Source organism: Sceloporus occidentalis, unplaced genomic scaffold (assembly GCF_023333645.1).
Source record: "Sceloporus occidentalis isolate IW3139 unplaced genomic scaffold, rSceOcc1.0.p SCAF_290, whole genome shotgun sequence".
Lineage (NCBI taxonomy): Eukaryota > Metazoa > Chordata > Lepidosauria > Squamata > Phrynosomatidae > Sceloporus > Sceloporus occidentalis.
This window is the reverse complement of record NW_028317270.1, coordinates 38,494-54,750: the sequence shown is the minus strand read 5'-3', so window position 1 is coordinate 54,750 and position 16,257 is coordinate 38,494. Positions and strand designations below refer to the sequence as shown.

Here is a 16,257-nt window from a genome sequence, read left to right as displayed (position 1 = left end):
GAGAAAACCAGATCAAGTGAGTGTCCCTCAGTGTAGAGGAATTAGTCCATTGAGAAAGACCAGAAGAGTATGCCATGGAGAGGAGTTTGGAGCTAGCAGAATCGTTAGATATATCTAAAGGAATGTTAGTCACCCATAAAAAGACAGAGGATATAAGGAGAGAGGAAGAAAGGGAGTCAGGCAGAAAAGTGGTGAAAGAACTGTGAGGTAGGACCTGGAGGGCGTTATATTACTGCAATTTGAGGAGAGAGTGGAGAGAAAAGACGGATTGTATTAATATTAGACCCTGTTGCCGATATATATTATTAGACCCTGCTGTCAATATATATTAATATTAGCCCATGCTGCCAATACATTTTATATTGAAAAATGTGGACCCTACGCAAGCATTTGCTTGGGCCCTGCTCCACGCTCCCTAGCATGCAATCACTCCCTCCACTCGCGCAGCAGAAAGTAGGTATAGATCAAATAAACACAAAACAGCACTTGCATGTATAGATCAGCTGAACAAGACATACAAACCTTATACCGTATTTGCCCGAATATAGGCCGCACTGTTTCCTCCCAGTTTAAGTCTATAATCGGGGTTTAGCGCAGGGATGCACAATTCGTATTGCCATTCAGTTCCCGGCGCGAGGCAGGTGTTTTTTTGGGGGTTTTTTTTGCATTTAGCAGGGGACCTGGATTCTCCCCTCTGGCAGCCGGTGGATGTCTGCACGATGCGTGTAGAAAACTTTGGCTGTCAGGCCTTCTCCATCATACCCCAAGGAGTCTGGGGGTGCATTGGTAAGTCTGGGGGTGGCATTCCTAGGGAGCAGAGTAGCATATCAGGGGGGCAGAGTGGCATTTCTGGGGTGGGCAGGGTGGTGTATCTACAAGTAAGGTGCATTATGAATTAAGGGGGGACCAAATTTCTGTTTATATACCAAAAATGTTAAAATACATGTATTCCTGTTCATTAGATAAAATACTGTTTTACCATTAAAATAACATCAAACTTTTAGGGTGTGGCCTATAATCAGGTGCGGCCTATAATCGAGCCAATACGGTATTTCATTCATTCTCTCATTCTCCCTCTTTATTTACTTACTTTAATATTCTTACTACCCCCTGTTTCAATATCTACCCCCTCTCCCCCCTTTTTCACTACCCCCACTATCTCACAAATTCTCTTCCTCATTCGGACAGTTCATCAACACATAAATTCATTCATTCTCTCACTCATTCACACAATTCATCACACACTAATTTGATTCTCACTCTTTATTTACTTCAATATTCTTACTACCCTCTTTCTCACTATCTATCCCCCTCTCCCTCCATTCTTATCTTCCCTCTCCCTCCATTCTTATCTTCCCTCTCCCCCCTTTGTTGTTCACTTACCTTCCAGAAGTCCTGTGGTGGGAGCGCGAGGCCTCTGTCTCCTTGCTCTGCCGCAAGCTAAAGGCCTTGCAAAGGAGACTGAGAGGCGTGGAGCGGTTGCTGAAAACTTCATGAGCGACCGCACAGCGCCCCTCTCTCTCTCCTCCACGTCAAAAAAAAACTTGCTCAAAAGCCCTTTTACATCTAGACCTGAATGGCTTTCCTTTTAATCAAAGAGCACTGATTATACAATGCTTGTTAGCATTGAAGATTGTGTTAGCTAGGCAGTGGTTACAAAAGGGATTAATAGATATAGAACATGTAATTACCGTATTTGCTCGATTATAAGACGAGGTTTTTTTCAGAGCAAATGCTCTGAAAAATACCCCTCGTCTTATAATCGGGGTCGTCTTATAATCAGACCTCAAATAGGTCTGACTATGAGACGACTAAGATCCAGATCCCCCGCAACACTACAGGGGACCTGGATCCTCCTGTCTCCCCTCCCCAAACCCCCCCACCCCCAACTTACCGGTGCTTCTGAGTCCCCGGTGTGTTGTCCGGGCATCGTGTAGACGTCTACACGATTCGTATCAGAGTTCCCCTCACCGGGGAATTCTCTCTGACAGCCGGGGAAGGTCTGCGCGATGGACGCAGACAACACCCGCTGCTAACCGCACCTCCTTCCGGCTGCAGCGGAAGTTGTCTATGCGATTCCCGTAGACGTCTACACGCTGCCTGGACAACACATCGGGAGTCAGAAGCACCAGTAAGTTTTTTTTGTTTTTTGGGGGGGTGTTAAATGGGGGCATAAGGCATTTCTGTAGGCAGAGTGCTCTATGAAATGCCTTTTAACCCTCTATACGCCACTCTGCCTCCTAAAATGCCTTATACCTCCCTATATGCTGCTCTGCCCCATAATATGCCTTTTAACCTCCTAAATGCCAGAGTGGCATATAGGGGTATAAGGCATTTCTGGAGGCAGAGTGGCACATAGGGGGTCAAAAGGCATATCATGGGGCACAGTGGCATATAGAGGGTTAAAGGGCATATCATAGGCACAGTGGCAGATGGGGGGTTTAAGGCATTTATGGGGCAGAGTGACAAGCCTGGGGGCAGATGTTCATAACTGGGGAGCAGGTTGGAAAATAAAAGGAATTGAAAACAAAATATTTTATTTATAAAAAAAAAAAATAGTTTACATGAATTAACATTTACTGGTAAAACTTTTTTCCTATAGGGTCGTCTTATATTCAGGCTTTTTCTTTTTTTTTTTGTAAATTAATATTCAGATTTGGGGGGGTCGTCTTATAATCGACCAAATACGGTAATCAAATCAAGCTCCAATGCTTAATGGAACAGGGTGTTTTCCTAACTACAATGAGACTTTATAAATTTTACATTTGGAGGCCTTGGTTAGCTCAATGCCCTATGTCAACTGGATAATCTCTCATAGCATGAGCATATATATATCATCTACTGAAGAATTATCGCTTGTTGGAGTGAATGGAATGATACGCATGGTGAGTCTTTTTCTTTCTTTCTTTTCTTCTTTTTCTTTCTTGGGGAATAGATCAGGAGTTTTATAGTTCTTCTGATCTATGTGTTATATGTTTCTACGTTATGCGAGGTTAAATTAATAGTTCTTAATTGTTCGCATTACTATTTGATCTGCATGTTCCTATTTATAACTTGATACGCTGGTAATGTGTTGTCTTATGTGACATTTTTAATAAATAAATAAATAAAAAGACGTTTCAATTCCTGGACAATGCAGTCCGGGACATGCGGTCCCCCTAACCGGGCCCCTCACAGTTCACCGACCCTTGCGGGCCTCATGGAGGATGAGTCAGTGCGCCCCTGTTGGTCGGCTTCAAAGATACGTGAAATAGCACATGGGGTCAGAATTACCAGATTTGGGAAAAAAATTGAAATAGCAAAACACTACTTGTACTTATTGTCCCATAACGTGCAAAAAACATAAAAACACAGGGTATTTCTAAACTCAGGACAAATAGTAGAATCTAGTTAGCAGGTTTTTTCATTAGATTTTATGGATGAGTAAAAGTCAAAAAAGGTCCCTTTTTTCCCTCAATTTTTCCACCGTATTTTATACTTATAGTAATGATATGATATGAGCAAAATAATGACATCTAAAGAAAGCCTTTCCTGAAACAAAAAATATGTAACTTGTGTGGGTTCAGTAAACGGGAAAGAAGAAAATTACAGCTAAACACGAGCCCTGCAGAAATGTTACAACAGCCATTGTTTCATTCTAATTTAATATCAAATTAAGTCCTCCTTTTTCTGTCTCTTTTGCAGAACTAGTCTTATGGCACAGTTACGTCGACTTACCAAGGGTGCAATGTGTAGCAGGGAAAGAGGAGTTAGCTTGTTTCAGATAGATATATTACATTGTTGGTGTGACTAGAATTCTAGCCATTTGAAAGCTTGACTCTATCTTTATAGTTTAAACCAGCATCAGTAACCAGTTCTGGCATATTATGTTTACTTTGTTTCACTTCCCTAGTAATGCGATTGGGTTCTGTTCTGTGGCAGTGGTTTGATTGTATTTATAGCAACCAAAATGTAAAAATAAAATAACAAACATACCTTCGTTGTGTTTTGTTTATATCATTAATTTCCTTTTATAATTGGCCCATGTCTTCTATTACAGCTGGTATTCTTGGTTAATAAACAACTTTGTGAATGGTAAGTGTTCATTTGTTTAGTACATATGTTTAACCCCTTAAGGACTTAATGTATTTTCCTTTTAGAGATTATAAAAGGTTTGTATCACTTTTGCTGTCTTGTGTTCAAACATTAACCACCTCCTCTCATTAGGTTTAACCACACATTTGTTTTCAGGATAGGTAGAGCCTTTTTCAAAAATGTTATGTGTATAGATAAGCCAGGTCGCCATGGCGACATAATTTTGTCCTGGCACCTAGGTCAGGGGTATCCAACGTGCAAACTTCAATGTGAGGTGGGCCAGACTGGCCCTGCTCACAGTGCAGCACGGTGTGTGCGCTAGTGCTGTCTGGATCATGAACGAATCATTCTTTTGATCCAATTCTTTTCAGTGATCCGGATGAATCGGTTCAGTAGATTGAACGATTAATTTGTAACAGTTCAGCCTGTGAATCATGCCGTTGTAACCTGATCCTAGAGTGAGTCATCTGCACAGCACTCATACACAGACTCTGGGATCAGGTCTCATTGATTCACAGAGGAACTCATTGATTCACAATTGATTGGGCTCATTGATTCACAGAGGAACTGTGACTCATAGATTCAGAGAGTCGTTCAGAGATTGGAATCCTTCAGAGAATGATTCAGAGAATCTCACTGACACCATACTTTTCTAAATAAATATAGGATTAATCTTCACTGCCCCCAGGATTTAGATTCCCCTTAGTTTGCCCACCTTTACCTCCAACTGCATCTTAAGTTAACTTTATTAAATTAAATTAAACCCCAGTCCTCAGCATTAAATTAACCCTAAATACCCAATTAACCATAACTGCCCCTAAATTAACCCTAAAGACCCCATTAGCCATAACTGCCCCTAAATTAATTGCATGTACTCCAGATAAATTACCTAATAAATTGGTATGGTTGATGGAGTCTTTAGTTTTAATTTAGGGGCAGTTATGGTTAATGGGGTCTTTAGGGTTAATTTAGTGGCAGTTATGGTTAATGAGATGTTTAGGGTTATTTTAGGGGCAGTTATAGTTAATGGGGTCTTTAAGGTCAATTTAGGGGCAGTTGTGGTTAATGGGGTCTTAGGGTTAATTTAATGCTGAGGACTGAGGGTTAATTTAATTAATTTAATAAAGTTACCTTAAGGTGCAGTTAGAGGTAAAGGTGGGCAAACTAAGGGGAATCTAAATCCTGGGGCAGTGAAGATTAATCCTATATTTATTTATAAAAGTATGGTGTCTCTGAAGGATTTGAATCTCTAAAGGATTCTCTGAATCACTCTCTGCCTTCAGTGACATCACCAGAGTAGGCAGGCAGGAGGATTCATAGACTCTAATGAAAGGGGCGTGACCACTCGTCAGTGTGACTGCAGTGAGGGACTGGGAAATAGTAACTCCTTCGGATCACACCGAGTGATCTGAAGAATCGGATCCTTTCAACGAACCACTCGAAATGATCCGATTCACTTTACTGATCCGAACTTCCCATCACTAGTGTGCACACCGTGCTTTTGTGATGGGGAACCAGCAACAGACTTACTCAAAAGGGCGGAGCTTCCCCTGCAGCAGCCAGAACCAATAGAGAGACAGGAGAGGGAGTATTTTGCCATCTACCACCTCTCATTCTCCCAGCCACTCCCCCAAGTGTCTGTCTTGACATGCCCCTTCCTTTCCATTCCTGGCCTGCTACCGCTCATCTGGCCCACCCCGTTTTGCATCTTCTGGAGTTTCTAGCTCTGCTCAAGGTAAGAAGAGGAGGAGGAAGGAAGAAAAGCTGTCTGGGAGTGAGGTGTAATATGTAATAGCTGGGTATAATAGGCCTGATAGGTGATGCCTGGGTGTGATAGGAGTGAGTTGTGATGTGTGGTGGCTGGGTGTGATAGTGAGTTGTGATGTGCGGTGGCTGGGTGTGATAGGAGTGAGTTATGTGTAGTGGCCGGGTGTGATAGGAGTGAGTTGGAATGTGTGGTAGCTGAGTGTGTGAGGAGTGAGTTGGGATGTTTGGTGGCTGAGTGTGATAGGAGTGAGTTGGGATGTTTGGTGGCTGAGTGTGATAGGAGTGAGTTGAGATGTGTGGTGGCTGAGTGTGATCTGAGTGAGTTGGTATGTGTGGTGGCTGAGTGTGATAGGAGTGAGTTGGGATGTGTGGTGGCTGGGTGTGATAGGAGTGAGTTGGGATGTGTGATAGGATTGGGTTGTGATGTGTGGTGGCTGGGTATGGTAGGAGTGAGTTGGGATGTGTGGTGGCTGGGTGTGGTAGGAGTGAGTTGTGATGTGTGGTGGCTGGGTGTAATGGGCATTAGATGTGCTGGCTGGGGGTCATAGGAGTGGTGTGTGATTGGAATGAGGTATGATTATGATTGGGTGAGGTGTGATAGGAGTAATGATTTAATGAATAAATTGGGTGAAAAACAAAGAGCAGAATAAAAAAAACTTTGTGAAAAACTAATTTCTTGTTTTTATGCACATCTGAGCCCAAGCTTGCCACACTGCCTCCCAGATATGCCTTAAATCCCCAGATATGCCTTATACCCTCCATATATGCCACTCTGCCCCCCCAGAAATGCCTTATACCAGGGCTCGACAAATCCCAGGTCGCCATGGTGACCGAGAATTTTGTCCTGGCGCCTAGGTCAGGGGAGTACAACGTGCGGCCCGCCGGACTTCAACGGTCTACCATTGGGCTTGCAGACCAACGTTCGTGAGGTGTGCAAGCCGGCCACTTTAACACACCTGTTGAGTGGCAGTGCCTCAGTGAGGCTCTTCGTCCTGTCCCATTCAAGACTTGACGCTCAAGGGGGCAGGCTCACAGAAGAGTTCCTTGTGACGGGGAGAGGATCGTCACATCGGAGGACAGCGGGAAAAAAAGAAAAGCGAAAATGTAAGTATTAAGATAAAATAGGGGTTTGAGGAAAGTGGACTTATATTTAAGGGAGAGGGGGGAAATTCCATTGGGGCATCATTAATTTTTGTCATTGAAAATAAAACTTTAGTTAGTTTAAAAAAAAATCCTGGCTCCTAACTTTTTTAACTGGCTCCTAGATTCAAAACAAATTTGTCAAGCCCTGGGATAAACCATAATTAAATTAAAAAAAAAAAAGTACTCACATTTTCATGGTTTTACCTAAGTAGTAGTAGCAGTATATTTAGCATTGAGCAGCACCACACCTGGTGGCTCGATCATAAAAAAGAGCAATATGCCCCAGTTTTGCAGCAAAGGAACTGCCACTAGTGGTTGACCTGTCTAGACCAAAATACTGTTTTGCCCACCAAATGGTTTTCTACCATACCAGTTCTCCAAGATTAAATGATGTGTTAACTTCCCTTTGAGATATTTCTATCGCATCTATATAGATACAATAATTATTTTATGTTTAAATATTGTTTTGTAAATGTATGTAAATGTGCATGATTATGTATTTTATACCAATTAACATAATGTTTGCTCAATGAAATATCAGTTTTACAAACAAGTTTACACTTGCTGTTCTGTGATTTTTTTATGTTTCATAGGAGTTTATGCTTTCGGATTCCTATTTATGTTGCCACAGCTGTTTGTAAACTACAAGGTTAGTATGTTATAAATGTATATTTACCCAGTATTATGATGCTTATATTAATTACCAAAATATTTTATTATTTGGCAGATGAAGTCTGTGGCACATCTACCATGGAAAGCATTCACATATAAGGTAAGTTATAATTATTAACCTTCATGATATAACTTTGTATCTGTACCTCCTGTATTTTATATGTATATTTATTTTATATCTTAGCAGTTATTCATAAGTTACTTTGTTGCATTGGTATGAATAGTTGTGTTAATAACCATACTACTAATTCCAAAAGGAAAGAATTCCAACCGATTCCTGTGATTTTGTTATGATTCCTTAAATGTGCAACAATGTATATATAATATTGTTTGTGTGTCAACAGGCATTCAATACATTTATTGATGACATCTTTGCATTTATTATTACTATGCCAACATCGCACAGACTGGCTTGTTTTAGAGATGATGTTATATTTCTAATTTATCTGTACCAGAGATGGTAAGTTTTTTTCTCATCTTTAAAATGTATATTGCATGTTTTTAACCACTAGTTTGTAATTTTACCTATGCAAATTTGTTATAAATAATCCCATTTTGAAGAAAATAATCATTTAACCAATTCAGTTATAGGGCAATAAGTATAAGTAGCGGTTTGCTATTCCATAACCAAATCTGGTAATCCTGTGCCTATGTCTTATTTGGGACATGTTTGAAGCTGCCCAATTCAATTTACCTCATCAAACCATATATGTTTGAAAATTAGACACCCCAGGGTATTTCAAGCATGGGTTTGTCGGGTTGTTTGGGAGGTCAAATGCCACTGTCATGCTGGGGTAACGCAGGGGTTTGGCACTGGAAGGGTTAACCTTGCCAGATGTTTTACAGCCAACAATTTGCCCTCTTAAGCCACTCAGACTGACCGACACCATTTACATACCAGAGCCCTGCCATCAATTAATTCATTTGGCTGACCTCAATTACCATTAGTGGCACCTCCCCTATGATATGGAATTTAGGGTTTGGGTCATCTTGAGGACACAATGGGATCTGTCAATCTTAACAGATGTGTGTCAAGATTATATGTGTGTGTGTGATACTAAGGGCTAGGCCTGGGATGTCTCTTTGTGGCACTGGAGGGGCGGACCAAATAAACTTGACTGCTTTTTGGAAAATCAGAGAACATCTCCGAGAACCCTCTTAAAACCTTTCCTAGAACCTCTCCTGGAACTTTTATGGATTTGGAACATCACCGAAAATCCTTAAACTCAACAAGGACATTGAGGTTCCCACAGATGGCCTATATGGGTTTAGTATAATTAGGTTTTTCTGTGTTTCTCCTTGTTTTATTTTTGCAAACTGAATCGTATACTGTGTGTCTAAATTATCACCTTTGTTCATATTTTTTGTAAGCACTGTGACATTTGTCAGATTAAACTACATATTAATCCAGTTTCTGTCTCTGTGCTCTAACCGAACTCTACCCTCCGAGAAAGCCGGAATAAACCACATTACTTAATTGTTTTACTTAAATTGGGTTTTATACATTTTTGATCTGTTCATTGCGGTACTGGGCATTACCGAAGCGTCCATACGCTGTAGTTAGCTTAAAAAAACAACTTGGTGGTGGCAGCGCATTGCCAGTCTGGTGTGGGTTTTTTGTGGTGTCGTGTTGTAGTGGTATCGTTAACCCTTGCACACCCACACCCTATGTGTCCGGTTATCCGATAGCTTACCGTGACAAACTGGTGGCGGCGGCGGGATACTCCTTTTTTTTCTAAGTCCATCAAGTTTAACCCTTCTACCTAACCTTCCTATTCTTGATCCAAAAAAAGACTACTTCGAATTCTGCTATCAGGGGATCAAGAAGCTCTAAAATATTATTTATAGCCCTGTGTGTCATGCCTTTCTAAAAAAAATATATATAAAAAAAATATCCAGACCCCTTTTGAAGGCATCTAATGAATTTGATAACACCACCTTGGTAGTGAATTCCATACCTTTTATTGTCCCTACTGTAAAGAATCCCTTACTTTGTCATCTATAAAATCTCCGTTCTTCCAGTCTCAGAGGGTGATCTCTTGTTCTTTGTACATTTCTGTTAATGAACAGGTCACTGAAGAGCTCTTTATATTGGCCCTGCATATATTTAAATAATGTTATCGTATCCCCTCTAAGATGCCGTTTTTCTAGTGTATATAATTTTAACTTTTTTAGTCTCTTTTCATAACTAGTATCTCCCAATCCCCTTAATAATTTTGTAGCCCTCCTTTGCACTTTTTCTAATTCCATAATGTCCTTTTAAAGGACCAGTGCCCAGAATTGTACTGCATATTCAAGGTGAGGTCTTACCATTGACCTGTAACTGTTTGATTAAAACTTAATTCTTATTTGCAGTCTTTTCAATTGGAAATAGCAGCTGATCTTCCCCCTCATTACTAATGTTTGGTGGCTTGTAGCATACATCTACAAGTAGTGTGCAACTCTTATTACCATCTAGGCTAATCTCCACCCACAGTGTCTTCACATTACTACTGTCATCATGCACAGCTTCCTCAATACTGGGCTTTAGTCATCCCACAACGTTTCCATGATGCCAATCAAGTCCTTCTGTTCATCACTTACCAATATTTCCAGCTCCCCCATTTTGTTTGCCAAGCTTCTCCCATTTGCTAAAAGACATTTAAGGTTACTATCAGTAGACAAATATTTCATGACTGCAGGTTCATGACTCTATGTAGCTCCATATAACCCACCACTGCTGTCGCCCCCTTTTCCCATATCTAGACCTCCTTCCCAGTCTACTCTAGCTAGCACTTCATTTCTATCTTTATCCTCCCCAGCAGAACCTAGTTTAAAAGATTCCTCTAGCCATCCTCTCCCCTAGCACTGCAGCCCCCTCTTCATTGAGGTACATCCCTGCTGTAGAGTCTCCAAAAACCCAAATCCCTCTTACTCACACCACACTCTTAGCCACCCATTGATCTCCCTAAGCTCCCGCTGTCTCCCTGATGTAGCAAGTGGCACCGCTAATATTTCAGAGAATATTACCTTGGAGGTCCTTTACCTAAGTTTCTGACCTAATGCCCTAAAATCATTTTTAAGGACCCCCCCACCTGCCCTTAACTTTGCCGTTTGTACCAACGTGTACTACGACCGCTGGATCATCTCCAGCCCCTCCCAACACTCTGTCTACCCGGTCTGCAATATGTCAAACCCAAGCACTCGGGAGACCGCATACTGTTCGAATCCCCTACCACCAGAACCTGCCTAGCCTTCTGACTCCCCGCTATGCTGGAGAGGCTACTCTCCTGGCTGCTAGGAGAGTCAGCCTACCCCAGAAATGCTTCCTCTGAGCTGGTCTCCCCAGCATCTTCGCACAAACTGGCAAAGATGTTGGGGTGATCTAGCCCAGAACAAGCTTCCCTAGCTCTCAGCCCCTGCTGTCCCTTACACAACTAACCCAGCTTTTTCTCTTCTCGAGACCTCTTCTTCCCCATCTCCACCCCCCTCTGCACTGGCCCCAGCCAATGCTGCTTATTTTTGTTGGAATTCAGCACTAAAGAAATTGTATAGTTTGGACAATTTCCAGAGACTCAACTCCGTGCTTCCTATAGACACGGTATACAAAACAGTTTGTGCCCCTTCCCTACTTCTTGTTTTTCTGTATATATATATATATATATATATATATATATATATATATCTGTGGCAAAATGGGAAAATTATCAACGAATGAAGATTGCGGATCTGAGGGAGCTTTGCAATGCCAGAAATTGAATTCCCCAAGGAAGAGGCAAGGAAGACTACATTACTGCCCTTGTCGAGTATGATACATGCAGACCCGTGCCTACTGATGGAGCTATGGTAGAGCCTGTAACGCATGGACTGTTAAATACTGGGGTAACTAACAACCCTATTTCACAAACTGGTGCAAGCTGTCCTGAATCTTTTGGGATCGGACAATCCTGAACTCAGACTGCAAGTAATTCTTAAATATCAGGAAAGGCTGGAAGCTGAAGCCCAAAGGGCTATGCCTGAACAGAGCAATGGCGGTACAGCATCAGCAGAAGGCCAGTAACCTCTGTGAGCGGCGACCCCATCCAGAATAGTTCCCTGTGATGGAGAAACATGGTGATCTGGATGTTTTTCTAAGGAGCTTTGAAAGGGTGTGCCGGCAGTACCATCTAGGTAAGCAAGAATGGGCTAATATCTAAACCCACACTTGCGTGGAAGAGCCCTGTATGTGCTTCACTTTCCTTTGAGAATGATCAGGACTATGACATTGTCAAATCTGCATTGTTACAAAGTTTCAATATTACCCCCAAGGCCTACAGGAAAAGGTTTCGCACTATGCAAAAGGGTGCTAATGAAAGCTGCACAGAACATGTGGGGAAGTTGAAAACCACATTTAAGCAGTGAACTGGGGGTCTGAGCATCTCTACCCTTAATGCCCTCCGGGACCTAATAGTAATGGAACAGTTCCTACAGATGAGAAAACCTGAGGTCAGGGAGTGGGCCTGTGACCGCAACCCTAAAACAGCAGCTGAGGCAGCAAAAGTAGCAGATGATTATGCTAACAACGGAGCTCCAGCCACAAACCTTTTTAGTACATCTCAAGGTGCCCCCCATCTGGAAAAGACTAGCTATTCAGCCACCAACTACAAAGCCAGCAGAGGTGCCAGGAGCCACGGCAGCAGTCGTCACATCGGGACAGGGGGAGACCCGTTGATATTTCTCCTGCAACCTAATTGGGCATCTAAGTAGTACCACAAAGTTTGTTGAAAGTTGGTAAATTTAGTTCATGGAAATAGTTCAAATACTAGCATTTGATATACCCCTAGGTGCCTAGTTTTCAAAAATATATGCTTTGGGGGTAAATTTAACTGACCAGCTTCAAAGATGTCCCAAATAGCACATGGGGCAGAATGACCAGTTTTGAAAAAAAAAAAAAAAAAAAGTTTTGAAATAGCAGCATGTTACTTATTGCCCTTTAACTTGCGAAAAAGCAAAAACGTTAATCGTTGGGTATTTCTAAACTCAGGACAAATAGTAGAATCTATTTAGCAAGCTTTTGTTCACTAGCTTTTGTAGACAAGTAAAAGATTTTTCAAATAAAAGTAAGAAAAAGTGTTTTACATTTTTCTCCAAATTGTTACATTTTTATAGTAAATTATGATACAATCAAAATAATGGTATCTAAAGATATGTTTAACTTGTGTGAGTACAGTAAATGAGAAAGAAGAAAATTACAGCTAAACACGAGCACCGCAGAAATGTTTAAGCAGCTATTGCCATGAAGGGTACAAAAAATAAAATCGGCCATTGTCGCAAAGGGGTTTATCTATATGTTGATATTTTATTTCATGTGACACCCCTAAATAAGCTGTGGTGCCACTCCATTTAACCAAGATGTTGCTTGATCACACCCTGAAAGCAGTGTTCCTAGCTCTTTAAGTTTTTTTCCATAGGTAACCAAGGGAAGGATGTGCAAATCAGGTCAGACAATTACACAATTGTGTCTTCTGAAGAATCAACCCCTTTCCCTCATGTGACACAGAACCATCTAAGGACACTGTCTGCCATACATATAAAGGGAATGCTCATTACATGTGCATACTCACTGAGCAGGAATCAGTGGCACATTACACCTATAGTTACCAAGTGGTCTGTATTTGACCAGCTTGACAGGAAGGAGTCTGGTCTCCCAAATGAGATATATGATTAGTATTTTAGTGTAGAACAGTTTAGCTTAAAAATGTATGTGTCACTAATCCTTGCTTATCTTTGCAATTTTATAGTTTATAGTTTGACATTTGTTTCATTTTTTTAGGCTTTATCCTGTGGATAAGACAAGAGTGAATGAATACGGAGAATCTTATGATGTTAAACCGAAACGAAAGCCTCACATAAATTAGAAATTTTGATCTGGACTTACATGTATCGCTTACTTGAAAGTTATTATTGTATGTCTATGATGGCAGTTGTGAATTATGAGTATTTCTGGATGCCATTGTAAATCTTTTTTGGACAATACATGGTCTTCATTGCCAAAATATTTACATTCATGTGTTTGCTATAGTTTTTGTTTTGCTTTGTTTTTTATTTAACTTGCTTTATCCAGGTAAAATGGTATTTCACCTTGCAATGAGAAAAACTAGACTTTTCCTCAGTACACAAGATTTGTCATTAGCTTGCTATATTTGTCAGCCTTTCTTGGAATATTATAACATAGATCCTGTCAAATGCTTTTGTACTCACTGGTTGATTGCATAAATTAGCTGTACACATTTCCCAATACGATAAGTTTGATATTTCTGCTTGAGTGTCCAGGCACTGAAACAACAATGTACTTTTCAAAATACAGAAAGCTTGTAGAATAAGCATGATGTTTGATCTTGCATGATTAGATCATATATAGTGCCTATTGAAACAGTTGCTTATAGCACACATCACTCTCCCATCATTATCTGGGAGACTGGAACTCAGCATCACATGATCTCACAGTAGTAGTAGTAGTACTAAGCTCTCATGTTTGTGGGAAGCATGTGTGCTGGGGCTGAGTATGATACTTGCATCACTAGACTGTGTGTGTCAATAAGTTTTGAGACTGATCAAAGTCTCAAAACTTTTATCAGTATGGCTGAGAGTTATTAGTATGAGTCTGTGTCAGTGGAGTTGACAAGCTTCTGTCAGTATAGTGTGTCACTAGGCCTGAAATGCACTATGCTTTAAACAATTCACCCAAAAAGATCTGACCAGTGAGTTTCAGTGAATATCAACAGAAGCAGTTTGCATTTGTTGTACTTTCTAGTGTATTACTGTAATGGAAGTACACATACAACTGCATTTCATAACTTGAGCAATAACTCATTGTAATTTTTCAGAGACCCAGATCTATCTCTGAAAATTGGACAGCTTATTATCTGATGTGACATATAATTTGTTGATTATTTGAATCTGTTGAAGACTCTGTCATTAATTATTTCCCCCAATGTCACAGACACAGCAGTACCTGCTGTGACATCAGACAATGATGCAGTGTGATCGCCTTTCTGCAGTAACAAGAAAAGGTCTGTTTGCAGTTCACTGTGTTCCTTGAAGTATCATAATGAAAAAAATCATCAAACCAAAGGGTTTCAATTTGGCTCTATGGGCTTGGAGAGTGGTAGGTCTCCCTTGACCACAAGTAGTACAAGGATAGCTTAATTAACCACAGTTATAGCAACACCCCTCCTGCAATCCCAATGCTTTCAGCTTTTTAATAGCCAAGACATCAAATTCTGTTTCTGGGGTGCAGTTGACAGATGTGTTGCTGGCTCAAGAGATATGACTAGATCTCTTTCTGTAAAAATGTCTTTAATTAAAATTTTCAGTCTGTGAACAGTTGAGCTGCTGGGGTGTGTCTGGAGTGATGTCTGTGGGTCTCAGGAACTTAAGAAACCCTTTGTAACGGGTTCACCAAGAGAGCTGTTGTTGCTCCCCAAAATCACTTCCAGCACCAGTCAGCATGCACACCTTGGAACCCTGCTATGTGTACCCAATCTAGTACAGCAAGAATTAACATTTTATTGAACAGAATATAGCATATTTATCCACAGAAACATCAAGACAACAGCTAGATTTTAAACAGAACAAAAGGGCTCAATCACATCAGTACATAATTGTACTGATCACACAATTGAACATCACACAAGATTAAGACTTAACAGAACAATTATAAAATTAACTAATTTAAGGTGCAGGGAAACAATGTCTATGGATAGTCTTTGTACATTTCAACCTGCAACCAAGAACTGGATGTCCCTCCAAAATTGACGAGAAGAAAACTGGTCAGGGAGGCTTACAAGAGGCGTACTGCAACATTAAAGGAACTGCATTCATTTCTGGCAAGTACTGCTACATGTGACAACAATCTCCCGTGTTCTTCATATGAATGGGGTAGGGTTCTTACAAAGAAAAGCATCCAAGCCCGGCTGAAGTCCCCCCAAAAGCATGTGGCAAAATGCGTTATGGTCTGATCAAGCCAAGGTTGAACTTTGTAGCCATATTTCCAAAAGCTATGGTGCAAAAACAACACTGCACATCACCCAAAGAACACCATACCCACAGGATATAGTACCTAAATTCATGCAGACCAACAAACGGCATTTTGCATTTTGCTTTGGGGCTGTTTTTCTTCAGCTGGAAGACAGGGTGGCAGGAATTATGAACAGTTCCAAATACCAGGCAATTTTGGCATAAAATCTTCCGTTAGGAAGATGAAGAGGAAGTTTACCTTTCAGCACGACAACGACCCAAAGCACACATCCAAATCAACAAAAGCATGGCTTCACCAGAAGGAGATTAACATTTTGGAATGGCCCAGCCAGAGCCAGATTGATCCAATTAAACATCCATGGGATGATCTAAAGAGGTGGTGTACTCGCAATCTGACAGATTTGGAGCGCTTTTGCAAAGAAGGGTGGGCAAATATTGCCACGTCAAGACGTGCCATGCTAATAGACTCCTACCCAAAAGACTGATTTCTGTAATAAAATCAAAAGGTGCTTCAACAAAGTATTAGTTTAAGGGTGTGCACACTTATGCAACCAGGTTATTGTGATTTTTTTTTCTCCCCCTCAACGATTTCAGTTTGTTTTG

At 40.9% G+C, this 16,257-nt stretch overlaps 1 protein-coding gene across 1 annotated transcript in view; it reads left to right on the top strand.

The window, feature by feature from the left end:
* The window catches only part of LOC149275413 (lipid scramblase CLPTM1L-like), a 169,857-nt gene extending 156,325 nt beyond the window's left edge, over positions 1-13,532 (top strand). The window contains exons 13-17 of the mRNA XM_089504761.1: positions 4,040-4,074; positions 7,578-7,633; positions 7,712-7,756; positions 8,001-8,116; positions 13,448-13,532. Of these exons, the coding sequence (XP_089360887.1) occupies positions 4,040-4,074; positions 7,578-7,633; positions 7,712-7,756; positions 8,001-8,116; positions 13,448-13,532 (337 nt within the window). The remainder of the gene's footprint in view (positions 1-4,039; positions 4,075-7,577; positions 7,634-7,711; positions 7,757-8,000; positions 8,117-13,447) is intronic.
* The last annotated feature ends 2,725 nt before the right edge of the window (positions 13,533-16,257 follow it).